The 17,803-nt window shown below is 35.5% G+C and overlaps 2 protein-coding genes across 3 annotated transcripts in view; both read right to left on the reverse strand.

The window, feature by feature from the left end:
* Positions 1–17,803, reverse strand: part of BIRC6 (baculoviral IAP repeat containing 6) — a 582,018-nt gene that overhangs the window by 482,818 nt on the left and 81,397 nt on the right. The gene's annotated exons all lie outside the window — the stretch shown is intronic.
* The window catches only part of YIPF4 (Yip1 domain family member 4), a 36,154-nt gene continuing 20,210 nt past the window's right edge, over positions 1,860–17,803 (reverse strand). The window contains exons 2-6 of one of the 2 annotated variants that reach the window (XM_010595847.3): positions 13,818–13,971; positions 12,252–12,342; positions 9,528–9,605; positions 5,138–5,251; positions 1,860–2,275 (exon numbers count right to left, since the gene is read on the reverse strand). In XM_010595847.3, the coding sequence (XP_010594149.1) occupies positions 2,138–2,275; positions 5,138–5,251; positions 9,528–9,605; positions 12,252–12,342; positions 13,818–13,971 (575 nt within the window). In that variant the 3' untranslated portion in view covers positions 1,860–2,137. Of the gene's footprint in view, positions 2,276–5,137; positions 5,252–9,527; positions 9,606–12,170; positions 12,343–13,817; positions 13,972–17,803 lie in introns of both variants that reach the window. The other variant, XM_003416065.4, reaches the window with a different exon arrangement.

A 17,803-nucleotide genomic window follows, 5' to 3' on the forward strand; every position in this document is an offset into this window, starting at 1 on the left:
AACATAAATTTTCTAGAATAAAATACCTCAGCTTATCTCACATTATTAGAAATATGACCCATATAGGTGAATTTGAAGAAATAATAGCCCAAAAACCCAGGGCCGTAGAGTCGATTCTGACTCATAGCGACCCTATAGGACAGAGTAGAACTGCCCCATAGAGTTTCCAAGGAGCGCCTGGCGGATTCGAACTGCCAACCCTTTGGTTCACAGCCGTAGCAATAATAGCTTAAAAAATTAAACCACTTTTTGACAGAGGTGGTCTTAGAATGCTTTAACTTATTCATAAGTTAAACTCTACTCCTTGGTACTGACCCCCAAACTTTTTGGGAAGATTCCAGGGTCAACACTACAAACATCAAATACAATCATCCATTTTAATAATGACCTCAGAACTCCTGAAGTGTGACAACTGCTTATGTTACAGTGTGGCTTCTGTAGCCCCAAATGCTTCCTCACTACTTAAAATTATTTTAGGTTCTATAAGTCCTACCTCTCTGGTGCTTCTCATTTGTTTTTCTAAGGCTGTTGAAAAATCAGTACATGTAATTTCCCACATTATTCTGGCTCAAAGGTAGCTCCACACTTTTCCTTCAGTTTAAAATAAGATTTTATTTTCTTTCTTTTTTGGGGGGAGTGGGGAGAGTAAGGAAGAGATATGGGGTTTGGTTAACTTGCTAATTTGTAGGCTTGCTTCAGAACTGCTGGATAGATAAGGCTGCTAAAGAAATACATGCCAAGAAACGGCTATGTTACCATATTGAGTACAGCAGTTAACTTTTCTAGCTAAGATGAGAAAGGGTAACACAACAATTTGCTAAGAGTTAATAGGTATTTGCTATTTTATGGACATAAATAAAAATATTTCACTTATCAATATTAAAGGTAGTCCAGAGCAACAAGCAAATTGTAGTTAAAAATTCTTATTTTCCTTAGCAAAAATTGGATGTTTGTTAGCGAGTACCTGGTACTTGTCCAACTATCAAGTAATACAGAATGAGGTGTTGTAAAACAAAACACAAGCTGGGAAGCATTTTATTTTTTTTCTACTTCATATAACATTGTTCAGATTTCCAGCAGCTTTTATGATTTAGTTGTACTGCTTTAAAAATAACTACTGATGCTATAAGTATTACTTTTTCTACATATTAACAATTTTAATGAATGCCATACACATTATACCTCTTGCTCCTCTGGTCAGGAAGATAAACAGTTTATCAAAATGTTTTTTCAAACCACACCCAAACCATATCTACATTAGCAACTATCAAATTTAATTTTAGTAGTTATTAAGAAGGACCTCTGGTGGCACAGTGGTTAAGCACTCAGCTACTAACCGAAACGTTGGTGGTTCGAACCCATCAACCACTCCATGGGAGATAGATGCGGCAGTTTGCTTCAGTTCTACTGTGGGGCAGTTCCACTCTGTCTTATAGGGTTGCTATGAGTTGGAATCGACTCAATGGCACACAACAATAAGTTATTAAGAATTCTTAATAAAGAGGTACTGAAACATGTATGAGATTTTAAAAATTATATATAGTTTAATAAACAAATTTAAATTTATAAATAAGAAAAGATTAATGGCCAAATTAAAGAAAGTTTCAGCATCAGGTTTAAAATATCTTAATTTTCAGAATATTCAGAAATATATTTTGTGAATAATAAGAAGTATTTTATAAATATATATGTATAAATATATATCTACAGAACGTGTGGTGCAGGAGAAAACTCTTTCAAGAAAGAAAAATTACACTTCTAGGTTATTAAGATCTTGTCATATTTACCCTTCGAGTGAAATAGCAGTTACCAGTCCACATTCTTTTGGCACAAGTTTTCAGTTGAATATTGACACAATCTTAAAAACACAATGCTTTTTTTTTTATTCACTGGAATATGAAGAAACAAACAGACTAGCATTCTGAAAACAAACAACAAACAAAAAACCCAGATATCTGCAATTGTTTAATTAAATACAAAAAAAAATTTTTTTTTTAAGACCGTAATCGTGTCTTTACAACTGGAACGTGTAAAATGTTATCAGCAAAAGGTGTCCTCCAACCTTCTCAGCAAGAATTCCCAGTCTACATACACATGTAACATTGTCTTTTTTCCACTCAAGTATGACTTTTTCAGATCACACTCCAGTATATAAGGACAAAAAATAAATGTATAATAGAAAGATTGGATAAATCAGTAGAGGCTTTTTGGTCTTGAATTCTTCACCCACTAACAATGAAGCAGCACTGTAGGCAGCCCAAAACACCCCAAACAGCTTAAAAAAAAAAAAAAAAAAAAGGCAACATATTAGCAAGTCAAATAACTTTTTGCATATCATAGAGTTTACAATATTTCTTGAAAGCAACTCTGACAACCAATTGTGGTAAACAGTAAAACTTATTAAGAACGTTAAAAATGTACTAAGAATATTTGTTCTTGCTCTGCTCCTTGACTTCTGTAAATGTGGCCTTTTCTTATCAAACCTGAATCTCTGTAATCAGAGATCTCTAAATCTAAAGAGAGTTAATGTTGAATAAAACTAGGATTTGTAGGATTAACTGGTGAAAGTTTTCTAACATATATCTCAACGAACCTTGAATTTAAACAAGAAACATGCACAATAGCTCACTACACATGATAAAGCGACTGCAAAAGAAATTTGGGCAAAAAAAATTCTGAGGTTTAAAAACATTTTTATCCTAAATTTGTAATGATATAAAAAACATATTTTCCATTCTATAATAATACATTTATTGAGTACATAACATTCCAACTTTTACTGAATTACATGAGTAAAAACGACCAGAGGACAATGGTTTTGGTAATTTTGGGACTAGTCTCTGAGGTACAGGCAGTCCCCGTACTACAAATGCCAGATTTACAGACAACTCGTACTTGCCCTTTAATGTTATGTAAATTTGCCCTCGCTTTGAAATGAATGAACCAATACTACTTGCAATGAATTCTTTATCACAATTGCTTTCACTTGCTGCCACGTGCAGCTTTGAAACCTTTTCTTGCACTAAAGTAAGGCTAAATAAGAACTGTATGCACCTGTTGCTACTCACCTACAAATTCGACTTAAAGATTTAAGGACACAGGAACTGATTTTGTAAGCAGCCCGGTGACTGTCTGTATTCAAACCCAAGTAAAACAACACACAGCAGGAAGTGATCCTGAATGATTCAGTAAAGTTCACTAAGGGCAGGATAATTAAATCCCAGCATGGAGCTAGCTGCTACACTGTGAGACTTTTAAGCTAAGTTCTAATAACAGGTAAACTGGAAGCTAAGTTCTAATAAGGGGTAAACTGCCAACTTTTTTCTTTTTAAAAGATCTTAGGCAGAAGGTAAGGTCTTCCCCATGACCCTTAAAGGGTGTGAAGATTTCACACATGCAAGGATGCTCTCAAAATATTCTTTTACAATATTTGTAATAACAATAGCTACCAATCCAGTGCCTGCTCTATGCCAGGCACTATCCTAGGCAGTATATATACTTTAAAATCCTAATAACAAACCTTAAAAAATATTTAAGATTTCCACTTTGCAGATGAGCAAACTGAGGGTAAGAAAAGTTAAGACACCTCCCCAAAGCTAGACAGCAAGTAGCAGAGCCAGGATTTGCATTTAGAATGGATTAGTTCAAAAACCCACATTGTGTTTAATAAACCGGTGTTTATATAATGCCAGTATTCTAAAAGGAATAATTATTTCTTTTATATTGGGATTAGTAATGAACTTTAAAAAGAATCAAATCTCATAAAAAGTAAGTGGCTCTGTCTACTCGTAAAAAAATGCTTTAGTGAGGGGACTACCTAATGGCAGTGGTGGTCTTAAAAAGTTCTGTTATCCACAAAGAAAAAAATTTATATTCACTGTATAATATGCATACACATGCTAAAGCATTTATTCCCCAAAGTTGTTCAAAATTAGTAAATGTTGAAATTTAAGTAACATTACTATTTATTATTAATATCTGTATTAACACTCAGAGAATAATATCTGTATTAATAATAAATAGTGAATATAATTTTTTCTTTGTGGATAACAGAACTTTTTAAGACCACCACTGCCATTAGGTAGTCTCCCCACTAACGCATTTTTTTATGAGTAGACAGAGCCACTTACTTTTTATGAGATTTGGTTCTTTTTAAAGTTCATTACTAATCCCAATATAAAAGAAATAATTATTCCTTTTAGAATACTGACATTATATAAACACCGGGTATTAAACACAATGTGGGTTTTTGAACTAATCCGTTCTAAATCCAAATCCTGGCTCTGCTACTTGCTGTCTAGCTTTGGGGAGGTATCTTAACTTTTCTTACCCTCAGTTTGCTCATCTGCAAAGTGGAAATCTTAAATATTTTTTAGGGTTTGTTATGAGGATTTTAAAGTATATATAATGCGTAGGATAGTGCCTGGCACAGAGCAGGCACTCGAATATTATCTGTGGAAACCCTGGTCGCGTAGTGGTTAAGTGCTACGGCTGTTAACCAAGCAGTCAGCAGTTCGAATCTGCCAGGCACTCCTTGGAAACTCTATCAGGCAGCTCCGCTCTGTCCTATAGGGTCGCTATGAGTCGGAATCAACTTGACAGCAGTGGGTTTGGTTCTTGGTTTGGTTAATATTATCTGTAAATTTATACATATCTTAATGTATATTTAACACAGCATAAAGAATTTCTGATCTTTACAAAACAAAAAAGCCAATTTATTAGAACCATGTTTATTATACTAGTTAAGAAAGTTACTACTCAAACAGGAATAACAGTTATTAAATAAATGCACAATGGAATTTTAAATAAATCTCCTCCTCAAAAGTCTAATCAGATGAAACTGTGCTATAAACATACAGAAGAATTCAACATTAAAAGTTCTCTGAGTGTAATATCCTGAGGCCTTATTCACTCTTTGTACTTTTTATTCCTTAGAAGTATAATCGCAACTTCCAGCAGATTAAAGGGGAAAACTAAAAGAAATACAATAAGTAAGATCAGTAAGGAAGGTTACTGCTCCAAAACACTACCAATTGTATGATAAACAGTTATATGACATTTTTACCTAGAGAACTAATTTACTTTTGACATTGGAAAATAGCACACGACTTTCTGTAATACACACTACGTAACTTACTTTTATAAGTGTAGACACCACTTCATATGATCCAACCACCAAAAGTACAGGGGCTATTACAATGAGAGGAAGTAACGAATATCCTATAACTCCAAGAACTTGGCCATATGCAACCTGTGAATTTTCAAATTTTAAATAAGTATCATAGAAATCAAGATACTCATTTTAATCACTATTGAACATCATATATTCTTTGTTTACTTACATACACAAGTGAATTAAGAAAAAGTCAAAGTATCATAACCCTTACATTTCAAATTATTATATAAATATACTATTTTCAATAATTTTCCTGGATTGTCTCACATGCATATATATTTCTGCAAAATGATTTGAGCATAATTTTGGTTAAATTCCTCAAAACATTTGTTGGAATTTTGTTTGTGATTATGTTACATTTTTAGATTAATTTAGGAAAATTTTAACATCTTCAGAATTAGTGATTCTCCTACATTCCTGGGAGCATAGTACTGCTTCTATAATCATTTTTCTGAAGATACCCAAATATACATTTCTAGTCCTTATCTCTCTCTGGAGCTTTAGATTTACAAATCCAATTACTTTCAATGTATCTATAGAGTACACTCTGGCCCTACTTCCCTTAAGTTGTACGTGGAGTACTTAAACGGACAACAATCATCTTGTTCAGATGAAAAAATCAAGGTCTAGAGAAGCCAGTTGTGACAAATCCAGACCGGAAAGGAAGGGAAAAAGGGTGAGGAGAGACTGAAAGTATATTTAGTGGCTCCAAACCTTGGTGGCATAGTGTTTTAAGAGCTACGGCTGCTAACCAAAAGGCCAGCAGTTGGAATCTACCAGGCTCTCCTTGGGAACTCTATGGGGCAGTTCTACTCTGTCCTACAGGGTCGCTATGAGTTGGAATCAACTCGACGGCATACGATTTATATGCCAAGTTCAATAATAAGGCTTCGCATGCTGTGAAGATCAAATGAAGTAACAACTCTATGAAGTAGGTATTACTGTCCCCATTATGAAAAACTTAAGTTTTAGAGAGGCAAAGTACTTTGCTCAGGAAAGCAAAGCTGGCAGGTGAGAGTTCACATTAAGATCTAGGCTTAATTAACTCCTACATTAACAGTCCTACACTGCCAAAAATATTTAGTCATATCTATTTTCAAATAAATATTACATTAGGTTTTGTGGAGAGTATAAGGAATACTATGTGAACAAATGTGATTTTAGGTCTCCATTAGAATTATTTTTATTTCCATGTGAAAAAGTATGGTAGATAAATGTTATTCTAAATTTATTTGCAAGTTCTAGGTTAAGATGTTGGATTAAACATACGTATCCACTATCTCTTTCTCCTGAAACTCTAATAAAACAGAAAAAGAAACTCCTTTTTTATAAGGGGCATAACCAGGAAAAGAACAGGAGACAGGAAAACAGCAGCATAATTTTAGAAGCTAGAAAGCAGATGGATAAGAGCTAAGTAACTGCCTTGGGAGACCTTTCCACGAACTGTGAGAAAATGATTCAAAGTTTCTGCATTCGATACGCATGAGCCAGTACTCACATCATAACTCTGCCTTGAATCCCTTTGTTTTATTCTCTCCACAGAATAAACCACCAGAATTCCCAAGTATATAAAACCCTTTGCCATTGAGTGGATTTTGATTCATAGAGACCCCATAGGACAGAATAGAACCACAGGGTTTCCAAGGAGCAGCTGGTGGACTTGAACTGCCGACCTTTTGGTTAGCAGCTGTAGCTCTTAACCACTGCACCACCAGGGCCCCCAGGTATATAGCAATTCATAAAGTCTTAATAAAATAGTGGTTGGCTTTCAAGGTGTAACTCATGGGCCCCAGTGGGTCCTAGAGATACTTTCAGAAGACTGTAATGTCAAAATTGTTTTTATAATAATATTAATAAGACATTATTGCCTTTTTTATTGGATTTGATATTTGCACTAATTAGGCAAAAAAGCAATGGTGGGTAAAATTGTTGTCTTGGCATGAATCAAGGTGACAGAGATTATACTAGTAGTTATTGTGTTTTTTAATACTATACGCAGAAAAAGAAGAAAAAAAGCCAGTTACACTTAAGAATGTCCTTGATGAAGCAATAAAAATGATTAATTTTATTACAACTCAACTTCCAAGTACATATCTTTAATATTCTATGTGTCAAAATGGGAAGTACACACGAAGCATTTGTGCTGTATACTGAAGTGCAAGGATTATCCCAAGGAAGAGCACTTGTGTGGATGAGTGAAGAGTTGAATTAGATGCTTTTTTTCACAGAATGCCATTTTTACTTGAAAGAACAACTGACAGACAAACTATGGTTATTCAGATTTGGGTAAGAGTAGGCATTTTCTTGAAAATAAATGAAGTGAGCCTGTTGCTTCAGGGAAAACAACTGACAGTATTTGCTGCAAATGATAAAGTCTGAGTTTTCAAGCAAAAACTAGAATTTTGTAAAACTTGTATCCACCACTGTAAGCTTGACAGTTTTCCAGTAGAGACTGTTCTGATGATATACATGGTGATATCAATGAATGTGATTTTCTGATATTGTAGAGTAAAAGGTGTCAACAGTTGGAAGATGTGCATAACTCAGTGTACAAATGTTTTCCAAATGACCAATATATGATGTTACAAAGTCCTGCACGGTTAAAAAGATCCATTCGAAGTGAATTTTAATGAAATAGTATGAAAAGTTCACTGATATGGCTTCAGATTCCACACTGCAACAAATCTTGAAGAAACTAATACTTGTCAAGTTTTGTATGGTACCTAAGAATTTTAAGAATATTCACAATTATCTAAAAAGACTATTAAAATAGTGCACTTTTCCAATAACATGTCTGTGTGAGGTCTTATTTTCTTCATATGCTTTAACCAAAACAACCTATCAACTAAGAACTATTTTAGGTGAAGGGAAAGACAACACACAGTACAGGAGGGGTAAGCACAACTGGACTAAACCAGAAGCAAAGAAGTTTCCTGAATAAACTGAACACTTCGAAGGCCAGCACAGCAGGGGCAGGGGTTTGGGGACCATGGTTTCAAAAGACATCTAAGTCAACTGGCATAATAAAATCTATTAAGAAAACACTCTGCATTCCACTTTGCAGAGTGGCGTCTGGAGTCTTAAATGCTAGCAAGTGGCCATCTAGGATGCATCAATTGGTCTCAACCCACCTGGACCAAAGGAGAATGAAGTACACCAAAGACACAAGGTAATTATGAGCCCAAGAGACAGGAAGGGCCACATAAATCAGAGACTATATCAGCCTGAGACCAGAAGAACTAGATGGTGCCTGGCTACAACTGATGACTGCCCTGATTAAAAAAAAATATATAGGGCACACAAAAGAAAACCCAAGGAAACAGGAGAAAAGTAGGATGCAGACCCCGGATTCTCTGCAAAAAGACCAGACTTAATGGTCTGACTGAGACTAGAAGCACCCCAGCGGTCATGGACCCCAGACCTCCTGTTAGCCCAAGACAGGAACTGCTCCCAAAGCCAACTCTTCAGACAGGAATTGGACTAGACAATGGGATAGAAAATGATACTGGTGAAGAATGAGCTTCTTGGATCAAGTAGACACATGAGGCTATGTTGAAATCTCCTGTCTAGAGGGGAGATGAGAGGGCAGAGGGGGTCAGAAGCTGGCCGAATGGACATGAAAAGAGAGAGTGGAGGCAAGGAGTGTGCTGTCTCATTAGGGGGAGAGTAATTAGGAGTATATAGCAAGGTGTATATAAATTTTTGTATGAGAGACTGACTTATTTGTAAACTTTCACTTAAAGCACAATTAAAAAAAAAAAAAAAACCTATCACTACAGATTAAATACAAAAAGCAGATAAAAAATACAGCTATCTTCAATTAAGCCAGACATCAAAGCTACTTGCAAAAATGTAAAACAATGTCACTCTTCTCGCTAACTTTTTTCATTTTAGAAAAGTTATTTTTCTTAAAAATGTGCTACATTAACATGTAGTTGGTTTATTATTACTTTTAATGAATAAACATTTAAAATTTTTGTTGTAATTTCAAATATGGTAAATATTGATAAATATAAGCTACATAAACAAAAACTCTTTCGGGGGACCCAAGATCTAAAATTTTAAGAACTGCTGTAATAAAGAACAAATTATATGCTTCCCTAAAAAGCTATAATGCTTGAGGAGTGGGATGGGATCTTTTCTCTCCTATTCATTCCTTATAACATTGAGTAAGCACAATACTAATTTGTTGAATAATAAATCATCTTAAAGGACTACCCACTAGCATGACTTAAAAGCAATTCTGGGACAAGAAACCATTACGCTGAGTATAGTTACTGACTGTACCTAGAGTATGAAAAATAAAGCTTACCATAAAAAGCAAAAGCTATTTTCCAAATCAACTACTTACTTCTCCACCAAGAACTCTGGCCAGTAAGAAAATTGTTAGGGAACCAAATATCCAAATGGTGATAATCCATGAGACCACCTTAAGGGAAAACAACAAAAAGTATTTCATGCAATTAATTTCTTTGTATCAAACAAGCTGAAGATTTTATAGGAACTCAATTCTCTGCCATATAAGATAGCTTGACATGCCCAATTTTAGGTCACAGAAAGGTTGTGTGAGTTCCCAGGCATCTTTCCAACTTAACAAGAATACAATGTTTAATACAATTTTACACCCATAATGAAAATTTAGCAATGATTAATTGCCTAAGGAAATCCCAGTATTTCCAGATCTATGATAAAAGACAACAAAACACTTATTCCAACCCCCTGATTTACAGCATCCTGCAATAAAAATTAATAACTGAAACAAGTTACCAGTCCTCTCTGGAGTTCTTTAAAAATTAAATTAGTTACACATTTACCCAATTAACAGAATAGGGAAGACATTTCAGACAACTTTAACTCCTCAGACTTCATGTAATGACACATGCAAATATTTCCAACGTCTGTGTGCTGGGTGGGCCAAGAAACAATGATGCCTCAGTAGCAACATAAACATGCTTATTATACAAATTCTAGTTTCTACACATCATTCCCAATAAAATGAAGCAAGACTCCTTAGACAAATGGTTGAGTCCAGAAAGAGGGCAGGGAAAAAACAACAAGATGAGCCTGGCACAAACCTTGTAAGGTCAGAAAGGAAGTACTCAAAAAAGGATGGGGGCATGTTGACAGGATACAGAAGCCAACCTGAAGGGGCTTCCAATGGCTAAAGGTGGAACAATCTGAACAATAAAATGATTATAGTACTGGATTATAACTCAGAGAATAAATATCTATGAGTTCATGCTGACATAAACAAATAATAAAGTAATGGGAAAGAAAGATAATTGTTCTTTAGAGAAAAATAACAATAAATGTCAAAGGAATGAAGGAAACAGAAAAATCTCTATTCAGCGAAAACTACAGTAATAATTTTTACACACAATATCCATCAATGGATGCTAAAATCAGTGGGCTAAAGTTTGATGAGAAACAGGATATTTGCATAATTGCAAAGTATCTCTACAACATATTAATTATAAAGGAAAAGATAGCAACCTTACAATGGAGGAACTGGGCAGACACTACTGCGTCTAATCAAGTGATCAAGGTTAGTATCATCAGTGATAACACATTTCAGTATCATACTCAAGGAAGGATACAACATCATTTCTGGTATTCTTGCTAAAAATGCATAAACTCAATCTAATCGTGAGAAAACATAAGACAAAGTGAGCAATATTCTATGGGAGGCAATAATCTTGCTTTCAGCCTTCGAATCCTTTGTTCAAATGAAAGATTATACAAAATTGGTAACAGATGTTCTAGATGAAGGTTTGGTGGTGGACAAGTCAGAACCCCCCTTCACCTTCAATGGTCCTGACAACACTTCCAACAGAATACCTAATATAAACTACTGATCTAGGGTGAATATTATTAGGACCAGTGTAATGTTCAACAAACACAGTTTTCAGAAATCATATCTCCTAAGGTTCCTTGTGGTAGGCTGAATAATGCCCCCCTTCCAAAATGTCTGCATTGTAATCCCAAGAACCATGAATGTTTCCTTATACAGGAAAAGGGACTATGCATATGTGATTGAGTTAAGGATCTTGAGATGTGGAGATTATTCTAGATTATCTGGGTGGGCCCTAATGTAATCACAAGTACCCAAAAAACAGGTAGGCAGAGGGCAATTTGACTACAGTAGAAGAGTAGGTGATGTGACCCTGGAAAGAGAGACTGGAGTGATATAGCCAGGAGCCAAGGAATGCTGGCAGCCTCTAAAAGTGGAAGAGGCAAGAAAGATTCTGCACTGGAGGCTCCAAAGGAACCAGCCCTGCTGACATCTTGATTTTAGTCCCTTAAGACTCATTTTGGACTTCTGACTTCCAGAACTGTCAGAGAATAAATTTATGTTGTTTTCAGCTAGTAAATTTGTGGCAACTTGCTAAAACAGCAACAGGAAACTAACACATTTCCAAATCACTCTGTGGCAGAGTTAGTTTCCACTTCCCTAAAGTTTTAAAATAAGGACGTGTACGTTTGTATGTGAATTTTGATGAAAAAGATAAAGCCCCTAAGAGTAAGACGAAGTGGTTAAAATATCAGAAGTAGTATAAAAACAAATACTGATAGAATCCTTGCCATCATTTATTAACAATGTTTATTTTTAAAAATAGAATTAAAAACGAATAAAATGTAGCAACAGGATTGAGTAAAGTGTTTCAAGCTTTTCATCCTTTGGAGAAGTCAGAAATGGCCCAGTCAACAAGGAATGGTCACTCTGGTCAGCTGGGAAGAGTTCCATCCGTATACTCCAGTGTGTCATACAAATATGAACATTTTCTACGTGAATGATGATGTGGAAAAGTTTGAGAAGCACTGATCTAAGGTACTCCCCACTTATTGAATTATTAACAGTTTTGGAAATGAACAAGAAATATTGGGTAAAGAAAGCATTTCTCAAACAATGTATGGATTACAGTTAACATTTCACTATATTAATTTTTAAGCCTCTTAAAATGTTTAGAATTTGTGTAAAATAAAATATACTTACCCTAAACTGTCCATATAAGGATATCATGGAAAAGAAAAGAACGACAGCCAAAGGACCCCAAAAGTCAGGATTGTCTCTCACCACTTGTCTGTTAAAACCGAGCGATGGCATTGGCATCAAAACACATCGGATTTTGTAGTAAATATCCTTTAGATCGATATCCAATTCCTCCCTATATTTTTAAAATAAAAATTCTCAAAAGGCACACTTCTGAATACTGAGGCTGTTACAAAGAATTTAAGAAAAATGTAAATATGATGGTATAATCTCCCTAGGTCAACAAAACACTCTTAAAGCACTATATTTCATTGATTCTAAGGTGTACATTTTTTCAATATTTCACCATCTTTAATGTTGGGAGAGTCATCTCATAATAGCTGGTACCTTACAACTGTTGTCAGCCTAGAGTGAAGCCGAAAGATTCAAAGATTTGCCTTTCCTTTTGCCAGTCTCCTGGAGGCACTACCAATTTGGGACAACTTTAAATAAAATTCTGTGCTTGAGACTTACTTGGACCATACTGATAATTGAGACTGCAAAACTATATGAGAACCAGTGTGGTGTTTACACTCTCAGGGAAAATTTTTTTCTGCTAACACCCCACCCAGTGCCAAATGCAAATAAGCAAACTTCCTTGCTGTCCCTTTCACAGAGGAGATAGCCCTCTGATGTCTGTGGCTTTATGCAGTATAAGGCATTTTTTCTGTCTTAATAATACATAATATAACTGTATCTTATAATGTATAGTGTCTCAGATTGTATAAAATATATTAACATTAAGAAACATGCAGTGTTTTAGCACTTGAGCTACCGATCTACTATTACTACTAAACCACTACTAAAAATCTACTACAAAGAATACTTTGGTAATGTCTTAATTTTACAAAGCTATGGAATCGACTCGACGGCACTGGTTTTTATAGGTTCTTTTTTCCAAAATTGCTAATTTCTTTACTTATTTTCCAGGTGATACATAATCACTTTAAACACTTCAAGTACTGTGAATAAAGTGACACTCTCCCTATAACCTCACTCCCTGTGGCAGCTCTGGAATTATTGTATAAGAGCGATTTGAGCAGTAATCTTTTCTTTAGTCTTAATTTCTCTTAAGGCTGAATTTGTATAGCAAGCACCCAAGCACCCATTTTTTCATTTCAATTGCATGTTTACTTGAAGTTGCTGATAGTCCCAGGTAAGTCCTAAATGTTTGGTGTATATTTGTGTGTGTGTGTATGTATGTGTGTGTGTGTGAGAGACACAGAATTACCATTTTTTTAATTTTTACCATTCAGTAGGTTAAACAATTTTTTTCTGATTTGCTTTCCTCTTTGTTTTCATCTAATGAAACCAGTTTCTTCTAATTCTTTTGAGGCTTTTTCTGCTGATATGATCAGGATAATCCTGAAGAGCCTAATATCTTTCAAACTCATTCTATCTTCATTTCACTTCCCATGATTTCAGCAATAAGTAATTTTTTCATTATTATATCAATTTTTTTATTACCAGTAAAACTGAAAATTGCTATAGCTTTTGACAAAAAGGCTAATGTTTTCCATACTTATCTTTAAATAACATGAAAGAATGTAATTATCCCACAGATTAGCTCTAATAACCAAAAAAAAAAAAAAAATTATTATTTTTACATACAGGAGTGGCTTGTTATCTTCAGGATCATCATCTTCAACTTCCAAAAGCCAGCCATACCCTCTCTGTCTCAGAAATGTAGTAGCTGTAGATTCTTTGATAAAATCTCCACCAAGGTTTAATTTGACATCTGGTGATGCTATTGAACCACTGAGATCTTAGAAAAAAAGAAAACAAAATTGTAAACAAAGGTAAAATGTGCTCATCAAAGTGAGCATATATTCAACCAAGATAATTATCATGTAAAGATCTCTAACTATGAACATCTGCTATTTCATACGATCTTCAAATTTTATAGTGATAGGTATCTAAATCCATCTTTTACTCTACAGCAAGAAAATGAAAGATGAGAGAGGTAAAAAGACATACAAGAGGTTTCACAGCTATTTGTATGTATCTTTCATTAAAATTTTAAAGAGTTGCTGTTAAAAGTCTAGATTCTGGTACCAGAATCTAGACTTTTAACAGCAACTCTTGAAAGATACATACAAAAAATATTAAATGATAGCACTTTTTATTCCCTTTAGTATTATATACATTAGTGCTCAGAAAAAGTAATTGTACAAATCCTTTTTTAAAGGCATCGTGTTGTTGGGTACCTTTGAGTAGATTCCCACTCATAGTGACCCCATGCGACAGAGTAGAACTAAAGGTAAACTATAAATAATTTTCTCTACTCTTTCATGTATTTATTTGTATATTCTTTCATTTAAATCATCAAATATTTACACTGAGTGCTACATATATTAATGCCTGTTGTTGTTGTTAGCTGCTGTCAAGTCGATTCTGACTCATGGTGGCCCCATGTGGTTTTCAAGGCTGTGACCATTTGGAAGATCACCAGGCCTGTCTTCCAAGGTACCTCTGGGTGCGTTGGAACTGCCAACATTTCAGCTAGGAGTTGAGCACTTAACTGTCTGCACCACCCAGAGACTCCCTATATTTATGTTTAAACCCTTTGCCATTGAGTTGATTCTGACCACAGCGACCCTATGGGACAGAGCAGAACTGCCCCATAGGGTTTCCAAGGAGTGACTGGTGGATTTGAACTGCAGATCTTTTGGTTAGCAGCCAAATGCTTAACCACTTTGCCACCAAGGGTCCATATCAATGCTTAATTCTCAACAAATGTGACCCGTTCCCTGCTATTTCACCTCTTTTCCTTATATGACTACATCATTCATCCTTAGTTTTGATGAAAATAAAGGGTTTTTTTTTTTTTTTCAGCTCTAACAAGGAGTGAAGAGATTCCATTAGCCACATTAAAAAAAAAGGTATTTCATTTAGAGTCTGCACGATACCTTAGAAATTACAGATAATCACTATAGTACCATCGGTGCATATGCTGGCTAGAGGTCAAATAGCAATTAAGAAGGAAACAAAAAAAACTTGTAAACTAGACAATATGCACTAGTAAACAACCATCAGTGCTGTTGAACTGAAGTCACAAGACTGGAGTAGTACTTTAGAAAAATGATTTTGGCAACAGCAAGCCAGAACACTCTAAGATCCTCCTTCCCTGGAGTTTATCTCCAACCAATATTAAAGTTAGCTTCCTTCAAAAAAAAAAAAAAATGTTTTCCACATAAAGAAGTCCTTAATTTGTATATTACTCTAACTCCTAATTTTAAACCATTAAAATTGTGGCTTAAGCTTCAACAAATGGCTCAATTATGATTCATATCCTGGTCTGTTTGGCAACTCCTACATTATAATAAAGTTTGCCATTCTGAAGCTAAGTCTTACCATAAAAAAAAAAAAAAACATAGCTACTAATTAATTCAGCAAATCCTTTATGCCTTCTGGACAACCATTTCCTATTCAAAGTTCCTTTCAGGTTTAACATGACATGATTCTGAAAGGTTTTTATAAAGGAGTTTCCTCAGCAAGACATAAAAGGCAAGTACTTTTTAATTTCACTGTCTTTTCCCATCTAAAAAAAAAAATTTTTTTTTTTTTTTCCCATCTAGCATTTAAAAATAGTCTTTGCAGATGCTAAAAGCCATACAACCTTCTGGCCACATTTCCTTAACCATGGTTAAAACAGTCTCTCAAATTACTCTGCTTATCTTCATCAAAGTTAAAATGAAAGAGTTGAAATTTAACTAAAATTCCACTTCTCACAGATAGAGTGCTTTTCCTTGATTCAACATGGCAAAGATTTAAATCAGGACATCATCAGAGCAGACATTAAAGGTCTTAGAATTACAAGGCAGGAAAGGACCTTAATAACTGTTTCCTAGCCTCTACTAAAGACTGCACTTACAGTGGCCAGAAAGATTCTGAGGGGTTGCCTCATAAATTATACTCAATTTAAACAAAAATATGGATATATAAATTATAAGTGCTAAGGAATGCTGTGCTAAAGAATTGTGTATGTTTGCGTAGCAGTTTGTCACAGCATGGATGCTAGAACCTCAAAAAGGCATCCTTTTTTTTTTTACTGTGCTTTAAGTGAAAGTTTACAGTTCAAGACAGTTTTTCATACAAAAACTTATACACACATTATTATGTGACCCTAGTTGCTCTCCCTACAATGTGACAGGACATTCCTCCTCTCCACCCTGTATTTCCTGTGTCCATTCAACTGGCTGCTGTCCCCCTCTGCCTTCTCATCTCACCTCCGGACAGAAGCTGGTCACATAGTCTCATGGGTCTACTTGAGCTTAGAAGCACACTCCTCACCAGTATCACTTTATGTCCCACAGTCCAGTCTAATCTTTGTCTGAAGAGGTGGCTTCGGGAAGGTTTTACTTCTGGGCTAACAGAGAGTCCAGGGGCCATGTCCTCTTGGGTCCCTCTAGTCTCAGTCAGACCATTAAGTCTGGTCTTTTTACTAGAATTTGAGTTCTGCACCCAAATTTTCTCCTGCTCCATCAGGGATTCTCTGTTGTGTTCCCTGACAGGGCAGTCAGTCATTGGTGGTAGCTGAGCATCATCTAGTTCTTCTGGTCTCAGGCTAATGGAGTCTCTGGTTTATGTGGCCCTTTTTGTCTCTTGGGCTCATATTTTCCTTGTATCTTTGGTGTTCTTCATTCTCTTTTGCTGCAGGTGGGTCGAGACCAATGGATGTATCTTAGATGGCGGCTTGCTAGCTTTAAAGACCCCAGACGCCACTCACCAATGTGGGATGCCGAACGTTTTCTAAATATAATTTGTTATGCCAACTGACCTAGATGTCCCCTGAAACCATGGTCCCCAGACCCCCGTCCCTGCTACTCTGTCCCTCGAAGTGTTTGGTTGTATTCAGGAAACTTCTTTACTTTTAGTTTAGTCCAGTTGTGCTGACTTTCCCTGTATTGTGTGTTGTACTTCCCTTCACCTAAAATAATTCTTGTCTACTATCTAGTAGCGAATACCCCTCTCCCTCCCTCCCCACCCTCATAACTATCAAAGGATGGTTTCTTCTGTGTTTAAACCTTTTCTTGAGTTCTTACAATAGTGGTCTCATACTGTATTTCTCCTTTTGCAACTAATTTCACTCAGCATAATGCCTTCCAGATTCATCCATGTTATGTTTCATGGATTCATTGTTGTTCTTTATTGTTGCATAGTATCCCACTGTATAAATATACTACAATTTGTTTATCCATTCATCTACTGTTGGGCACCTAGGTTGTTTCCATCTTTTTGCTATTGTAAACAGTGCTGCAATGAACATGGGTGTGCATGGAACCTTTAGTGTGAAGGCTCTCATTTCTCTGGGGATCTGTATCAAGGAGTGGGATTGCTGGATTGTATGGTAGTTCTATTTCCAGCTTTTTAAAGAAGCGCCAAATCGATTTCCAAAGTCATTGTATCATTTTACGTTCCCACCAGCAGTGTATAAGAGTTCCAGTCTCTCCACAACTCTCCAACATTTATTATTTTGTGTGTTTTGGATTAATGCTAGCCTTGTTGGGGTGAGATGGTATCTAACTGTAGTTCTGATTTGCCTTTCTCTAATGGCTAATGATCATGAGCATTTCCTCATGTATCCGTTAGCTGCC

Source organism: Loxodonta africana, chromosome 26 (genome assembly GCF_030014295.1).
Source record: "Loxodonta africana isolate mLoxAfr1 chromosome 26, mLoxAfr1.hap2, whole genome shotgun sequence".
NCBI classification, from domain to species: Eukaryota; Metazoa; Chordata; class Mammalia; order Proboscidea; family Elephantidae; genus Loxodonta; species Loxodonta africana.